The sequence below is a fragment of the Lytechinus pictus genome, chromosome 2 (assembly GCF_037042905.1).
Source record: "Lytechinus pictus isolate F3 Inbred chromosome 2, Lp3.0, whole genome shotgun sequence".
In the NCBI taxonomy this organism is placed as follows: domain Eukaryota; kingdom Metazoa; phylum Echinodermata; class Echinoidea; order Temnopleuroida; family Toxopneustidae; genus Lytechinus; species Lytechinus pictus.
In genome coordinates, this window is record NC_087246.1 from 38,097,295 (window position 1) to 38,114,872 (window position 17,578).

Below are 17,578 nucleotides of genomic sequence, written 5' to 3' on the forward strand. Positions count from 1 at the left end.
CATTTGAATATTGCAATCACGAATGCTATGGAGATCCTCCCATTGGCAATGCGACAAGGATGTGTGATGTCACATGTGAACAACTTTCCCTGTGAGGGACTATAAAATACCCCTAAAATGTACCTTTTTGCACTTTCTTATGGTGATACAAACTCGTTATCCATGATGTATTTTTTTTAAATCTGTATTACATGCCCTCCTATAGAAAGAACACATGATCTACTAATAGATGTGGTAAAAGAGGCAATTTAAGCTAGATATATACTAAAGTAATGGGGAGAGTTGTTCATAAGTGACATCACACATTTCTGTCGCATTGCCAATTTGAGGATCTCCATAGCACTAGTGATCGCAATATTCAAATGCTCATAACTTTCTCATTATTTGTCCGATTTTTCTCAAACTTTCGTTGATCTGTTTCTTTGATTTTTCTGTTTTCACACAAGCTATCTTGTTCCAAAGGTTTCATTCTCCTTTAAATAACGACATCTGACATTTTTTGATTTTCTTCTTATTTTTAATGACTTTTAATGCTGCTCTGCTCCACTCTTTAACTCTCTTTTTGATGAAGCTATTGAACAAACAATGTATGTAAATATAAAAATATTGTTACATGTGTTTCATACAGAAATATGTACAAGTGCATGGAATCGATCGAATAGAAAAGCTGGCAATGATACAGATATAACAAACATTTACAAACCATACAAGGCATGCATTATATGCATTTGGGCCAAATTCATTAGAACAATGATATAAATTATGCAACATACAAATTCGATGCAAGAATTCAGCACTTGTATATGTATCATTGATACACGTATGCATAAATCATATTCGATGAAGCATGAACTAAAATGACACAAGATTTTAACTGCGGGGAATTATACTTTTTTTCAAAGGTCAAGATAATTTAAGGATTCTCCCATTTTGTTGAATAATCAACCCTAAAAGAGAAATTGAGCACACTCTTCCAAACTCTCATGAATTCATGTTCAATACTGATGAAATTATCATGACCAATCAAACTTGCTCCCTAAATTCGATCTCGTCGGGGGAGCGTATCATCGACAAGTTTCTCATCGAGCGTTGTCGGATTCTGACATTTTCCCTTGATTTTGATTGGCCGAGAAGCACTTACTATGGTAACTGTCTGGTAAAACAGACTTTAATGGATAAAAACGTCTGACTAATCTTTTCATGAACGCCCCCTGGACCACAATTAGGTTGTGGCACTTGTCATGTGATCAAACAAATCTCATTCTTAGTCCATTTACAGTAGGGTACATGGTTGAATTCTGGTTTGCTCAAGCTCAAGATAATTGCTAGTGCTGAAAATTCCCTTGATCCACCCACCTTGCAGCCCTTTGGAAAGTTATTTCAACATTATATTGGAGGAATTTGAAATACAATCAATCTCCTTGCAAGTCATCTTCAATACTGTATATAATAATATTGGAATTAAATGCAGTTTTTGTATTCCTTACAAGAATTTTTTTTTTTAAGTCGACTCAATGAAAAAAATCATTAGTCTTAAGAGCAACTCATCTCTGATAAGTTTAATAAATAAGCTCAGTTTGCATATGAGTCAAACTTTTATCACGTAGAACAATATCTTACGATGAAGCAATTTTTCAGATCAGACAATGGACAAGTTAGTGCATTCGTTGTTGTCTTCTCTGGTCCACGGGGATCCTATTTAGACAGATTCATCTTTATCATTCACATTCAATTTAATTAGATTTCTTCTATGTCCTGTATATACAAATAATATAAATGAAATTTTCCACATCATTTTAACATTATTTTTGTTTCTGTGACAATCAATTTGGCAAATTTTTTGAGACTTCTAATGACTTTCTGTATAAACACCTGTACTTTCTGATTTACAAACATCAAGACATTTGTTGATTAGTTATCACCAATACATTTGTTGATATATAAACACCAATAAATTTGTTAATAAATGGGGTGATTTTTCTTCACTGCTCACTTGTCTGGAAAACATAATTCCATACAGAATAAACATTCCTGTCAGTCCCCACAATTATATTTCCATGGTTATTTTACTAAGTAAAAGTGACAAATTTAGAATACTAATCATTCCATACACACTCTAAAGTTTGCAAAGCTTTTAGTAGCACATAACCCAGGAATATCAAAATAAATGTCCTTATTACTTGATGGACCGACAAAAATTCAATTATGAGGAATACCTCTTTTCTACTTTAATGACTAGTTGATTTATCCAGTGGTGTCACTCTGATCACAGCTCTCAGATAATCAGCCACTGTGTCAAGTCAAAGGAAGACTGAATCCCATTGTATATATATGTTTACAGCACTCTTGCTTTTTTTCACTTGCATTCTTATTTAACCTATCTCGGATACAAGATTTGTCTCCCTGGTGGCAATATGCTCTGCTCATCAGATTTGCACCGTACATCTCATCGCCAAAATTATAATGAACTGCTTTTCTGTCTCTGGCGCAGTTTACGGTGTCAAAATATGGTAATTATAACTATTAAAGTCTCCAAGATATGCAACTGTAGCATACATTTGTGTAAAAAGATGCTTAGACTCTATTACTAATATATTAGTAACTAGTTATTGGGATATCCTAGATTATTTGAAGTTTAATGAAGACAAGGCCTACTCTTTAATCCAGTCTACTTGATGTAATACATTCGTAAGTCCAGTTTTAACCTAAATATTGATTTACAAAGTATGACTGTGGTTACATATATCTGATATTTCTCTTATTTACAACACTAGCAGACTAGCCTATACAGTCATTAATTAAACATTGTCTGTTTGAAAATACAATAAAAAATCAGCACCATTTTCAGTATGTAAGTAGTTAAGTCTAATGGTCTGATAAGTCATAATGTCTATTTTTAACACCACTTATATCTTCTGTAATCTCTTTAAATAAACACAAAAAGTTATATTGGTGTCTAAACATTTAGAACAAAATTTAGATGTGTTTTTATATTTACAAAGGAAATCCAGTTCCTTTTAGTTATTCTAGATACAGATAGATGCAAATGAATGCTATGTTTTATATATAATATCCAAGAGAGTTGTATGACAGAAAATACCAGCAGCAATAAAATATATTTGCATGAGAATGAATGAGATAGAAGCTAAGAGAATGAGCGGGTGGGGTTAAGGGAGACAGATATAGGAAAACGGGTGGTGGAATCAATCGAGAAGCAAAAATACACAATTTAGCTTGCAAATTAATGCATTAAACAGACTGAAAATAGCATGAACCAGCATGACATCAATGCAACTACCAAAATAGAAAATAATATTGAATTTTAACATAATATTGAATGATAAAATAAAATTCCTTTTCATACATTATTAAAAACAATGCCTAATCCACAAAAAAAAACATAAAACATCACAACAATACCATTTCTGATACATAATTTCAGTAAGCAAAGAAATGCGGTTTGCCAGTAGACAACTGAGAATCAATTCTCAGATGAAGACGAAATAAGTCATTCCAACTTGTGATGATGAAAAGATTACAGAAAGTTAAAAGCTTGGCATTACTTAAACTGGTATACCCCTTAGAATATCCAGATTCCACTCCAGGAAAAATACCGGACAATGAAACGGACAAATATCCGTATCAAAAAGAATATCACAATTTTAGCAAATATTTAATTAAAATCTTATCCAAGGCAAAATGAAAATAATTTATTAGAAATTATCAAAGATTTGTTAAACATTTGAGGGAAATTTTGCATACATTTTTTTTTCTAAAATGCATTGAAATTCAATGACTTTTTTCTTCAAGTCTCACGCCATGCCCCCATTACTTCTTGTTATTATTAGTCCAAATAGCAAAGTTCTATTAGGGTTAAAACAATACAATTGGCCTTTACATTAAAATAAACATTTAAATGACCATTTTCCCAGTGATACATTCTTTGATATGAAAATAACGGATGGCAGTTGGGCTTAAAACAGATGGAAATGAATCTAATTACAAGTAAGTAGTGCTTCGCAGTTTATTTCATGAAATATTTGAATAATCGTTCAAGTTTAAGTAAATTAAGCTTATCTGAATACAAAAATGGCAGCAATTTAATAATGAATGTTTTTTTTCATTCGTGCAATGGACAGAATACTTCATTCGGTGAAAGATGAAATGTATGATCCATTCAACTTGGCTACGCCTCCTTGAATGGATCATTTCATCTTTCACCTCATGAAGTATTCTGTCCATTGCACTCATAAACATTCATTATTTGTATAATATCATACTTGACAGTGCACAATTTCCACTTTCTGTGTAGCATTCCTTTCATACTGTTGAATGGCATCAGGTTGTCCATACATCCTATAAAATCATTTTACCATGTATGAAATAACAATAAACTATACTCAGGTGGACTCCCCCTTTAATACCCAAAGGCATAGATAGGTGTCAGTAGTTTATATTTCAAATTGGGACCTTATAACTTGCAACCACAACAGCCACATCATGCGACTATAATGGATGAAAGAGAACAACACACAGCAAGTACCAAGGATTGTATATAAATGCATCCAGGGCAGTAAACCTTCCTATAATGAATAAACTGACAACAGAAATCAGATAGGGCAGAGAACAGCTGAGGCAAGAAACCAGGTAGAAAAGACTCAAACAACAACATTTGTTTTCTACATCAAAATGGCTTCAAAATTTCTCCCATTTTACCCTCTTAGTGCTACTAAATCCATTATCAGGGCTCCCACAGACATTTGAAAACAGAATTCCATGGCTTTTCCTTGTCTAAATTGCTGCTTTCCATGACTTCCTTTCTGGCACGGTTTCCAATATCAGACATGTTTATGATGGCCTCCACCTCCCCTCACAGCCATCCGTTCCACCCACTATCTTACTCATGACATGTACATCTATTATCATTAGTATATATATGGGCTGTTTCTGACCAGGTTACCATTTTTATTTCAGCAACACCCAAAATAATCTTGAACACAATTCCATGACTTTTCACAAATTTTCCAAATTTCCTGACTTTTCCCTGACTACAAATTTTTCCAGGATTTTCCATGACTGTGGGAACCCTGATTATGATATGTGAAATCTACTGAAGCAAGATCTATCCAGTTAAATGACTTCTTTATCCCAGCTACTATTGGTATTTTGTAAGGCTTCGTTTGATATATTTAATTTGTCCCTGTCCTCCCTTTCACTTCGAATCAAACAACTAATGCAGAAAACACTCCTAGCACAAGCCATGTAAAATACAGCAGTAGTGATGAAACCATTGTTAATGCCAAACAGATTCATGCACCAGTTCCTAGTATTCATTTATCTGTCTTGATATATGACATGGTTTTGTGTAATCACTTTCATCATAACTGCAACATTAACCGAAATGCATGGATAGAGACAGGACACACCATCACTCCCGAGCAGTCACTGTTTATGAGAAGCATTCTCATATGCTCCTCCTGGAATCCATACAACGCCCTTCAGATTCTCCCGGAGTCTATTTTCCTCCTTTCCAATCATAGTAGGCTGACACGCATGATATATACATACATCAAGTCATCTATTTCTAATGGTTTGAACTTCAGTGAGATTGGTTGCTTCAATACAACCCGGCTGGCGAGTTCCCCACTGCTTTTCTTTTTCTCTCTTCCGTACTCATCTTTTCCGGTTTCTTGGACTTCTTCTTACCCGTACTGCCCTTCCCTCCGTCTGTTGATGTTATGGATTCCTTTGCTTTACTGTTCTTAGATGCGTTGCTTCCTTTCAACCCCTGTGAGTCTTTATGTGTTTTCCTTGGAGGCTGTTGCCTCTCTAATGACGAATCCGATGTCATTGACCCGTTGACGGGCGACTGTGACTGATCCGACGAGGAGGGCGATAGCTCCGATGACCCCTTAGGACTCTTGGTTTCCTTGCGGCGGATGTCTTGAGGATGAAGAAAGTCTTTGTCAAGAGGAGAAACGAGTTCAAGTTTGATACGATGAGGAGATGCTAAGATGCTCTTCACCACTTCTTCATGTTTGGACCACTTTACATCATTATCATTGACGCCAATGATGAAATCACCTTCCTTCACCCCACTCGCCTGGGAAAGAGACAACAATAAATCCACAATTACCATCCAACCTTTCAAGCATCTACATTTTTAATATTACATTTTCTTTCATTTAAAACACATTTCATACTAAAAATCTGACCAAAGTACAATTCCAAAATAAATTTGTAGTACTTTTTTGTGCTGCAGCATTACAAATACTATGTGTAAAATAGCTTTAGTGTTTGATATACAAATAAAAGCAACGCTTTGTTTCCTGTAAAATATCAAGGAAACAACGATTACCCAACATTTGATAAGTATTTTTTCTAAGTCTGTAACATTAAATCCATTCTATGATTGTGTCCAATCATCTCTAATATTTGAAACTGTCTTCGCTGATCTACTTTGATATAAACCTAAGACGACATTCGACGAAACTTACTGCAGCAGCGAATCCTTGATCAACCTGAGCCACAATGACCGGTGAGTCACCTCTGACAGTGAAACCATAGCCTCCCATTCCTCTCACTATCTCTACTATCCTTGGTGCTGTCCACTGATTACGACTATTGAAGATGGCAAGGGGACCCTACACACAATAAAAATGGATGACATAAGCTTAATCTCTGATCATTTTTATACAGCTACACCAGACTTTTGATTATTGAACAAACCAGGAACGCATTGATTAATGATTTAAGAACATTGCCACCTCAAATACATTATTTTCATGATAATATATAGACCAGAAAATTGTGATCCAAAGTTATATTTAGTAACTAATAAAATGACAGTAGGCAAATAATCATTGTTTGTAAAGTTGATGGGTAAACTATCACTTTCGAGGCAAGCTGGATGTAGCTATCTTTCCAAAGCGAAGCTGAAGAAAGTGAGCGTGTACATCCAGCTCGCCAAGCAAGTGATAGTTTGCCTCGTCACCTGAAATCAAGAGGTGATTATATGCTTCCTATTCTACATCCGTAACCACTATAAAAAAAAAAACCAGTATTCATACTTCTCTACTGTAAGAAATTTTGTTTAACAAGTGGAACGCCTCTGGCAGTCTCGCCTGCATTACGCAATTTAATATAGCAGCAGTGCTAACTTTGAAAACTACTATAAAATAATCATTCACAAAAACACCATTCACATAATAGTAGTAGGCAAATAATCATTGTTTGTAAAGTTGATGGGTAAACTATCACTTTCGAGGCAAGCTGGATGTAGCTATCTTTCCAAAGCAAAGCTGAGGAAAGAGAGAGAGAGTACATCCAGCTCGCCAAGGAAATGAAAGCTTGCCTCATCACCTGAAATCAAGAGGTGATTGTATGCTTTCTATTGCACACCTGTAACCACTATAAACAAAGAAACCAGTATTCGTACTTCTCTACAGTAAGGAATTTTTGTTTAAAAAAACAAGGTTTGCTTCAAAATAATTCACTCTATTTTATTTTTTTTTTATTTTTAAATCGCCTGCTCTCAAATTGCCTACAATGCTTTCTCCAGAATAGCAAATCTTTATGAGTAAGAGGGGGGATGTATTGCATTTTCTAAACTGTCGAGACTTTGGGAGATTCAAATTACCACTGGATGAATAAAACATTTTTACTTAAATCATTCATAAGTTACATTTTAAAAAGAAATGGTTAAAAGGAGAAGGAATAGATAAACCTCCTTACCAGATTATGGAAAATATCTTTGACTTGGACTTTGGTGAAGTCTGGCACATGGGGCTTGGCAATCTGAAGGGTTTTACCTGAAAACAAAAAAGAAACATCATTATTACTCAGGTCGAACAATTATACCTCATGTCTAACAATTATACAAGTGAAAAAAAAAAAACACACACACACTATGGGTTATACTAAATAACACAACCTTTTTTTAGGGATTCTGTAACACAAAGGATGCAAAGAAACTGATGATTTTTTATTCATAAATACTGAATAATCAACATTTCTATTCACAAAACAGTGGGAATAAATCAAGATATAGGATTTACAGGAATTTTTTAAAAATCAATTGAATAAAACTGTTGATGAAAGTGAAAGTTGGTCAAAGAACATAATTATGGACAATTCAACCACCCTAACATTTAAAATACTTCATTAATTATTGTGCTTCCACAGATATTTGTCTTTAAAGTTAGGATGACTCCTTACTGAGGATGACAGGCGCATCAGGGAGTTCAAAGAAGTCCTCCTCATCATCGAGAGACTGATACCGATGCATGGATTTACTGTGGAACTTCTTAAGGACCTCCTTCAACGTGTCAATCTTACGTAGCTGTTTGGAGAGGTCATGAACCCTGAGGGCCTCCTCATGAAGCATCAGAGCCTGCCTTATGTGTGCCTTGCCTGGAGGGGGGGTTAAGAAAGAACAGAGATACATGCCATCAACGAACTACATTAACCCATTCACACACTAGTTCCCTCAATCTCATACATCGTCACACAGGTACAATATGCTTGAGTAAGAAACGGGTTAGGGATCAGGGGGCCATTTCATAAAGCTGTTCGTAAGTTAAGAGCGACTTTAAGAACGACTGGTGATCCTTTCTTACGCGCGTAACCATCGCTAATGAATATACCATTTACCACAATAAAGGATCACCAGTCGTTCTTAAAGTCGCTCTTAACTTACGAACAGCTTTATGAAACGGCCCCCAGGAGTGACAAATTTGCAGTAGAACGCTACAGCAGGTGGACTTTTCAAGAGGAAATCTTTCAATCAAACAGTCGATGCAGGTCGCATGGTTAACCCATTTACACCCTCGCTCTTTCCATCCCATACAATGTTATACAGGTACCATATGATCGAGTAAAAAAAATGTGTCAGGAATAAGTAATGTCAAAATTAGCTTTTCAAATGCGCACCAGAATTCTACCGCAGGAGGATTTTTGAAGGCATGTTTGAGCAAAACATGATTAATTGCCTGATAAAGTAACTCTGATCTAGGAAATCACTCACCTAATCTCATTCTTTCTTCCCAATTCTGGGGAGGCTCAAGCTCTGATTTCTCTGAGTTGTACATGGAAGGGAAGTATCTAAGCAATGTCTCCAAGTCATAATCTTTCTCTGTAGAAAGGAAAAAAACAATTATTGAAGAAACTATAGCATTATTTTACTTGTATGGACTAGATTGAATATGAACTCATTGCTGCATTTATTTCACCCATCATAACATAGCATGCAAGTCCAAATGGCAATCATAACAATGATAATTTTCCAAAACTTCTAAGATATTAATATGAGTTTCCTCTTTCTTTTCTTCTCTGAAAAAGAATTGCATGACATATAGTGAATTGTCTCCATGGGTAATATATATAAGGGTTGTTATAGACACATAAATAGGGATTCTTAAAGACAATTATGAAACAGAAGTCAACAAGCAGTCTTTTGGTGCTCATATACTAGTCAGGTAATTCCAGATTGAGTTATACTGGTATTACCTTCTATCAATACAATTAAAGATAAATACCAATTGTGATAATGATATCAAAATGAATTTGAACAGAATCCAATATAATTATCACCCAAGTGTTTGTATGTATGAATAAAAAATATGTGCCAGATGACTCTGGAAGAAAATGGTAATTGCTGAGAAATGAGCAATATAAGCACAGAATTCAATCAAATGTCTGGTATCTTTCCAAGCAATAATAATACACTGTCCCACATATGCTTTTCTGTGTTAATGATCATCAGAATTATCAGTTTTGAGCTAAGATTTCATGATTTCACAAAGATACTATTACATTCATGTACCAGATCTAGATCTTTGATAATATGGTGACAATTAACTTTGATTAAAAAGACTTTCTCCTGAAATTATTGTTTGCTGCAACTACTTTCTTTTACCTACTAACAATTACACAGTGCCCTTTCATCATGTTAAATATAAATACACATCTGGGATGCATCTTGATAGGAAACTCACCAAAATATATAGTCAAATAGAGAAAAATTAGGAGGCAAACAATATCTTCTGGAAATCTATCCTGATATATCTTCTTACATAGCAGTTAACATACCTTGATTCATACTAGGACCGACGATGGCGATAGCAGCATAGTGGTGAGCCCTTGCTTTAAAATGTTGTGATTTAACAAGAACCATTGAGATCCACGAGTAAGGGATGTAGTCTTTGACAGTCTGCTGCATCATCATCTTGTGCACCTTGTTATACATATCAGATACCTAAAACAGAACATAGTCACATAAAGATTTCAGGATAAGTCCTGTCAAACGATAAGCACTTCTTTTATGACTATCTCCTTATCATTTCATCACATAGGATTATCAGAACTGCTTCTCAAATTTTTAGTCATCTTTTGAATAAAGAAGTTTACTTAATCATTTTCAGCCTGATGGAATCACATCAGGAAGAAATCCTATGGCATCTTTCAAAACTTATTAACAATTGCAAATATTCAATCTAATTCATCATAAAAAGGTAGAATATTAATGGAGACTATACAGAATGGTTTTCATAAAAAAAAAGAATACAAATGTGCAAACACATCATATTAATAATGGTGTTTTCTTACATTCTAACACTGATAAATCAGCAATGTATTAGTGGATTTATTTACAGGTAATACCTAACATTCTGGAGCTGATAGATCTTTGTATCTCAAATTTTCATGGAAATTATCTTTCAACTTTACATCTCTTGATAATGAGTCAAGTAAAAGTATGCCATCACCAAAGCAAGCTCCCTAACCCTTGAAATGGTGTCATCATATCAAATCAAATGGAAGACAATCCAGTTCCTTTGGGTTAATGCTGCCACGTTGTTCCAGATTTGTCACATAAGTTGATATGATAATGAAAGCCTGAAAATCATCTGGAATGAGCCATTTTGTACACATTAAATGTAGTTTCTATGGCCTGAAAATATGTCGCTTGGGTATGAAGATTGGCACCCCAGTTTTGTTTTAAATTTTCCTGAACATTTAACAATTTTTAAAATGAAATTTGCCAACCAAGTAGCAATAAGACTAAGAAACATTTAATTATGAATGATATACTTACAACTGAGGCTTCTTTGGCAACCCTTACACAGCTCTCTATGGTCTCCTCTACTCCATCTAATACCAGCTTCTCAAAGATACATTCTTGCACTTGGGCCTAGAATATGAACAAGATGTCATCAATTCAGCTTTATTCAGACCAAATAGGAACTAAACAAAGATCAAATCCTGAACACAACCGGGGGTACTGCCATTGTAAGAAATAGCATGAAGACTGAAAATATACTCTTCTTTATGTAATACAATTTATTTTATCTATCTAGATAATGTATATATTTATAGATTTTTTGTTTAATTATCATCATCGTTATTATCATCATAATTTTTATTCTTTCGGGGAATGGTGGGGGGGAGGGGTGGCATAAAACCTGCAACTAACAGATGACAACCTGATCTACTTCATTCCCAGGATTGATAAATATCCAACCATGGCCTTTCCTTTTACCATCAAACTATATATTTTTTTGTGGGATAGATTTAATGATGAACTGATTGAACTTACCAGCATGAGTCCACCTAGCATAGCCAAGACTGGTCCACTCATGTCCATACTAGGAGCATGGCTGAAGTTCTCTCCTAGATACTTGAACGCACCAGCAGCACTCTCAAAGCATTCGATGGCCTTGCTGACTCCTTCTTCCATCGTCCTATCCTGTATAAGAGAGATAAAACCAAGAGGTAGTTCACCATATATTCACCACGATTCCTTTCTGAAGTGGCATTATAATCATATTCATATTATGAGGGGGAGAGGGGCACTATATTTATCTTGAACCACTTGTGAAAAGAGTCATAATATTGTTGATCCACTTTAGGAATGCCAACCTTGTAAACAGCTTTGTAGTATTCAGGATTTTTAGGTAAAAAAATGAATTTTTCCTATATGAAACCTTCATTATTTAGAAGATACTCCACATAGTAAACAAAATACTAAAGAAAGAAGACTTCTCAACTCATCTATGATCGTGTTCAATCTCTGAATAAGTAAACAGCAAATATAAATGATATCAAAGTTTTATAATAAAATGATTTTTGCCACTTTCATGAAGTGGAATGTTCAGATATTAAGAAGGAAATCATTTGAAAAATAACAAATAAAAAGGGATGATATATAATGCAACTCTTGCAGTCACATCAAGACCTCAGAGAATTCTTCTGAACGACGTGGTTTTCACATATATTTGGTATAAATGTAAAATGCATGTGCAGATGGCAACTGATTCCAAAAATACATGTACATACAGGTACCACACACTGAATAATTCAACGGCGCTTACAGCTTTTAATGGACACCAGATATGCGTAACCTCAATTTGTTTTGAGGATCCAGTCATTGATGCGAAAGAGCATATCTTTCAAACGCTTGGTGTATAATGAGGTGTATTGGGTTTATATGGAATTATTCATGAGAATTTTATTCATATGGTGTCAGGGACAGTGTAGTGATCCATAAATGCTATCCCTTGAGTCCCATTGAATTGAGTGGTTTAAGAATAATCTCTGTGAAGCTTCTGGGCAAATGGGCAATCCCATGAAAATATGTAAGTCCAACTCCATATATGTGGGATCCTTCATGAAATTTTCTATCTCTGATTTCTGGTTCTCTTGACAGTCGGCGATGCTCTCAAATGCCCATGACTTGGTCAGTTTATGAAGTAAAACTTGAGAATAATGGGGGCTCGACGTACAAAAAGGTTGATTATTTTACATAATTGCTCTTCTATGAACGTTACCAAGGAGAGTAGTCTCAAAATTCTGCAACTGAGCATTACTATGAGGAATTAATTTCTGTCTGGATATGGGTGTATTGTAATGCAGAAAACAAAATTTGCAACAGCATCACTAAAGACTCTTTTATTACCATAAAGAAATACTTTATGATTTGAAATTCAGCAGATTATATTATGTTTTGATGAAGATTTGATAATATCCACTTTATTACACAATTATTCCAACATCATCTTGTTTATAAAAATGAATTTGGCAATTGCACAGATTTAGAACCCTTTATAAATAGCATCATTTTTCTTGGACATGACTTTTCTAATTTAGATATTTTACTTACATTTCAGATCACATATTGTCTTTCATTTCATCTTATAGTGAATTTAAATGAGAATGAATTAATTTTGGGTTATCAAACCTTTGTACAGGCTTAACATGTACATGCCAGTAGCCCTATACCAATGAAAATGCCTGCAGAGATAAATGTAAGTATTACTAGGTTTACTTTTGATTCATGACTGAATATCAATGATATCAAAATGGTGTTCTTCAATCCATATATTGTCACATTCTACATTCATTGGAGACTATCAATAATGCTAAAAATCAGGGGCCGCGGAACGGTTTTCAAAGTGGGGGGGGGGCTGACCATGCTAAAAATGACAATCATATGGTCAATTTTACATTTTGTACACGGTTTTGGAAAAAGTGGGGGGGGGGCTAAAGCACCACCAGCCCCCCCCCCCCCCCAGATCCGCGGCCCCTGAAAATTATGATGTTATGGAACTCTGAGTAATTATGCTGTAATTATTTCACAAGCCAGGATGTCAACACTCACAAATTCTTTCTGGAATATCTGGATTTTTAATGACTAATGCAATATTAACAATGCAAGCTACAGCTGAACAGAGCATGCTTTTCAATTCTGATGGAAGCTACATGGAGGTCAATATGTACAATGTCTACTATTGGTAAAGAAAATCCTCCGAAACATTTCCACCCAAAGTGCTTTCGAAACAAAACAGAATTGATCAGGAGCTAGAATACAATGAATGTAAGTGCTTCTATCAAGGCACACAATATTATGACACAAAAATGATTTCCAACAATAAAAATTATTGATTTCTAAAGCTTATGTTTTCTTTTTCAAACTTCAAAGTCAACTGTCTCAATACAAAAAGATGTTATCAAAGGACATTTGTGAAATCGATGTCATGAATCCAGTTGTCTTCCTGTATTGATCTCTGATGTGGTGAAAAATTAATATCAGCCAGCAGAAGACATCTACTGGAAGTTATGATGTGATATTCTGACCCCACCACATACGATGTATGTCACCAGTCACATAACCTACAATGCCAATAAAGCAAGCCTCGATCACCAAAGGCTCCCTAAAATGGCAACTCCCCTCGTCAAAGCCCCTGCAGGTGGCACTCTAGCTATGCAGCTAGTGTCATCTTATGAACCAAACATCAACAAACAAGACAATGAAACCCACACAGGCCTCTGTGCTATGCATATACACAAGCAGAAAACAAATGTCATTGGGCCGACGATCGTTGATATCATGATGGAAAATGCTTTTTTATATATGAATATTGGAAATGCCATAGTACTCAAAATGTATCTGATCGCTTGAATTCAGTTTCTAAAATATGCAAAACAACTTAGACAGAAGATACAACAAAGACCAAAAGCCAGAAGGAGATTCACAGTAGTTTGGGTGTGAATAAGATAAACTGATTCAGGTCCGGAATTCAGGTAGATGTACCTGTAAAAGGCTGTAGGCCAACATAAAACAGCAAAGGTGTGATAAAGAAAAAAATTAAAGCAGGAAAATCAAGGAAGGGTTGGATTTAAATGTATCGATAGGTACATGGCTACAATAAAGAGGAAGATGAAGACATGCATATGAAGTAACAGATTAAAAAACAGAAAGATCTGTTCTAGTGGGCAAAAGGAGATAGACAGACTACCCCTGAGTACAGGGGTTGATTACAAAGTTTTGTAAAAAAAAATATGCAGTGGTAAACAGGTTAGACAGCAGCAGCTATTGCCACAAACCAAAGGTTCCTTGAATCCTGCCAAACCTCCAACCTGGCTCAAAACCAACCCAACATCAACCACCTTCAGGAGGATACCCAATCACTTTAACCATCCTCTCTTTATATGTAAACTAAATTTATTGAGATCAATCGGGCGACATGTTGTGATTAAACCTACCAGCCCGCAGTACTGAGTCACGGAATCTGCCACCTCCCATCTCACTTGCTCTGATCAAAACATGTAACAGTAGACCGGCTGTTATTAGGAGGAGCCTCTTCATCTTACACAGGGTAATAATAATGAGGTGTCTTCAGGAGCTAAGGCATCCTTCACACCAGTCGTTACCCATTACCCTAGCCAGGGGTGTGAGAGATCAGATTTTTATCTGATTTCAGATTTTTTTTGGTTTCGATTTTCAGCTTAATTTCAGCTTATTTTTGGCTTTCCTCTGTACAAAAAGTATGGGAGCTCTTTCTATTTCAGATTTTTTCAACACTCTTCAGCTTTTTTCAGATCTTTTTATTTGTGACCACTCACATCCCTGCCTAGCACATCTTTAAATGTATCATGAGAAGACCCTTCACAGGGTAAGAATGATGTTGAGTTTGAGCTCCATTATAGGCATCCTTCACACCAGTCACTACCCCCAACACACATTAAAATGTAAAAGTGTATGTCAATCTTCACTACCATTTCTTATCAGTCTAACCTTTTGAAAAAAACCAAAGTGAATATTAAAATATGTGAATAGGACTGAATTAGATATTTTACATTCTAATCACCCACTGGTTACCTGGTTACATTCATGTTTTCAATGATCTTCCATGACAAAGACTACTGTTTTTCCAACCGTAATTCACATTTCACTTTTTTTTGTTTACCCTTCGATCTAACAATAAGTTTGAAATGATGAAAAAATAAGCTATTTACGTAAAAGTAATAATGAAAACCATCCAAAGGAAACAGAACACGGGGCACATGGACGATGGTCCATAGACAGGAGAAGACTTCAATCAATTAATTATTTATTCAAACATGGCCTAACAGACTATGGCTTACTTGGATTTAATCAAGCAATATTACAAGACAGTGAGATAATCTAATAAAAGGAAACAGTAATGTGAGAATGAGGAACACTCCAGGGCTTCTCTTACCACATTCATGATTCATCCAGATCCCCCCTTTTTTTGCCAAATGATCAATTTTAATTAAAATCACTTCTCCGGGCAAAATTCCAGCTTGGATGAAGCTGTCACTTTCTCAATGCATTATTTCTTCAAACCACATTAGCAAACTGTTTCCTGTTTTTTTTTCTCCTTCTTCATATATACTGTATACATGTATTTGCACCAAATGCATTTGATGGTGCACCCTATTATAATTGGAAGGGATATTTTGCTTTTGACATTGGTGCCTTTTTTTATTTTAAAATTTCCATTTTCTACTTTACATCACATCAGCATTATTTTTTTGTTGATTATTTAGTATATCAAAATGGCTTTCATAATATATTCCAATATTTAATCAACATTAATTTTTAAAGATTCAATGATAAAAATAAATATGAATGCATCAAATTCTATGTTGTATGCTGTCTATGTTGTTCAAGGCAAAATGATAAAAAGTCAGATTCTGAATAATTGGGATTCCCATCAGTCACAGTTGAATCTGATCTTTGAAGATTTAAATTCTTGTTTTTAACAAGAATCTGAATGGAAAATACAATATTTTTTAAAGTTTGATTTAGGATTGTTGGAATGCACTCCAATAAAAAGGGAAAAATATGAGGAGCTGCATTCATCACACAAAAAAGGGTCATCGGTCGTTTGTTATCAAAGTCATACATACTTTACATTAACAGCATTAAGAAACAGTCCTTTGGTTATACCAACCTGTTTAGCGCCCATCTGAGTGAAAAGTGAAGCGATGTTAAAGAGAATACTACCCTTCTCAAAAGCAGCTGATTTCTGTAATGAAGGGACACCAGTCAATGCATCATACCTGTAGTAAATAAACAAAAATATTGAAAACAATGTCAGATTATACCTACAAATATAATTTGTTATAAACCTGATAAAATCTATTTACACTTGAATACAAAAGCAAAACTTTCAAGAAATAAGTTTTAGGTCCTGTTGCATATTGCTTTTACTTGTCATCATAAGGTAAATTCTACCAGGGAGTTCCGTGATGGAAGTTATCATTGAATGACAGACTTACAATAAATTTGATGTCATGGAGCAGTAGAAAAATAAGCACTGATAAACACATACAATTAAGGACACCTCAATGTTTAATTGCAAATAGGAATGAGTTCATTTGAAAGCAAAGCTGGTCATATAATTCATTATATGCGTATTCATACTGACACTGGTTGCCAGACTAATTAACCATGAATGCAGCACTAAAAGGTTTATTTTCAAATGAATGGGACCCGCAAAAAAAGTATCATCTACACTGTAGTATGTTTTTACACCATATATCAAATATATTTAAACAAAGTAATGGTTCTGCTCCATAAATTTGGCATAATAAATCTGAGTCCCATTCCCACGATGCCTTTCACAATACAAGTTTGGTCGCTCACTCCAATCATAATTAAATCACAAATACATCATTTTGTGAATGCTGATTCATCTGTGAGTTCAATTGTTGTTGTGGTGTCGGAGTGAGACAATATATCTCACTGTGTGGTGATGAATTTTGCCAATTCCAT

General features: G+C 34.9%; 1 protein-coding gene across 1 annotated transcript; it reads right to left on the bottom strand.

Annotated features, from left to right (window-relative positions):
• Positions 1-1,150: 1,150 nt before the first annotated feature.
• LOC129279935 (rhophilin-1-like) lies at positions 1,151-17,578 on the bottom strand. The gene is made up of 10 exons (XM_064095630.1): positions 17,550-17,578; positions 16,755-16,863; positions 11,594-11,743; positions 11,093-11,188; positions 10,090-10,255; positions 9,026-9,133; positions 8,218-8,412; positions 7,735-7,811; positions 6,498-6,644; positions 1,151-6,103 (listed from the first exon to the last, which is right to left on the bottom strand). Exons 1-10 carry the CDS (start codon positions 17,576-17,578, stop codon positions 5,618-5,620), a joined length of 1,563 nt encoding a protein of 520 aa, XP_063951700.1. The 3' UTR covers positions 1,151-5,617.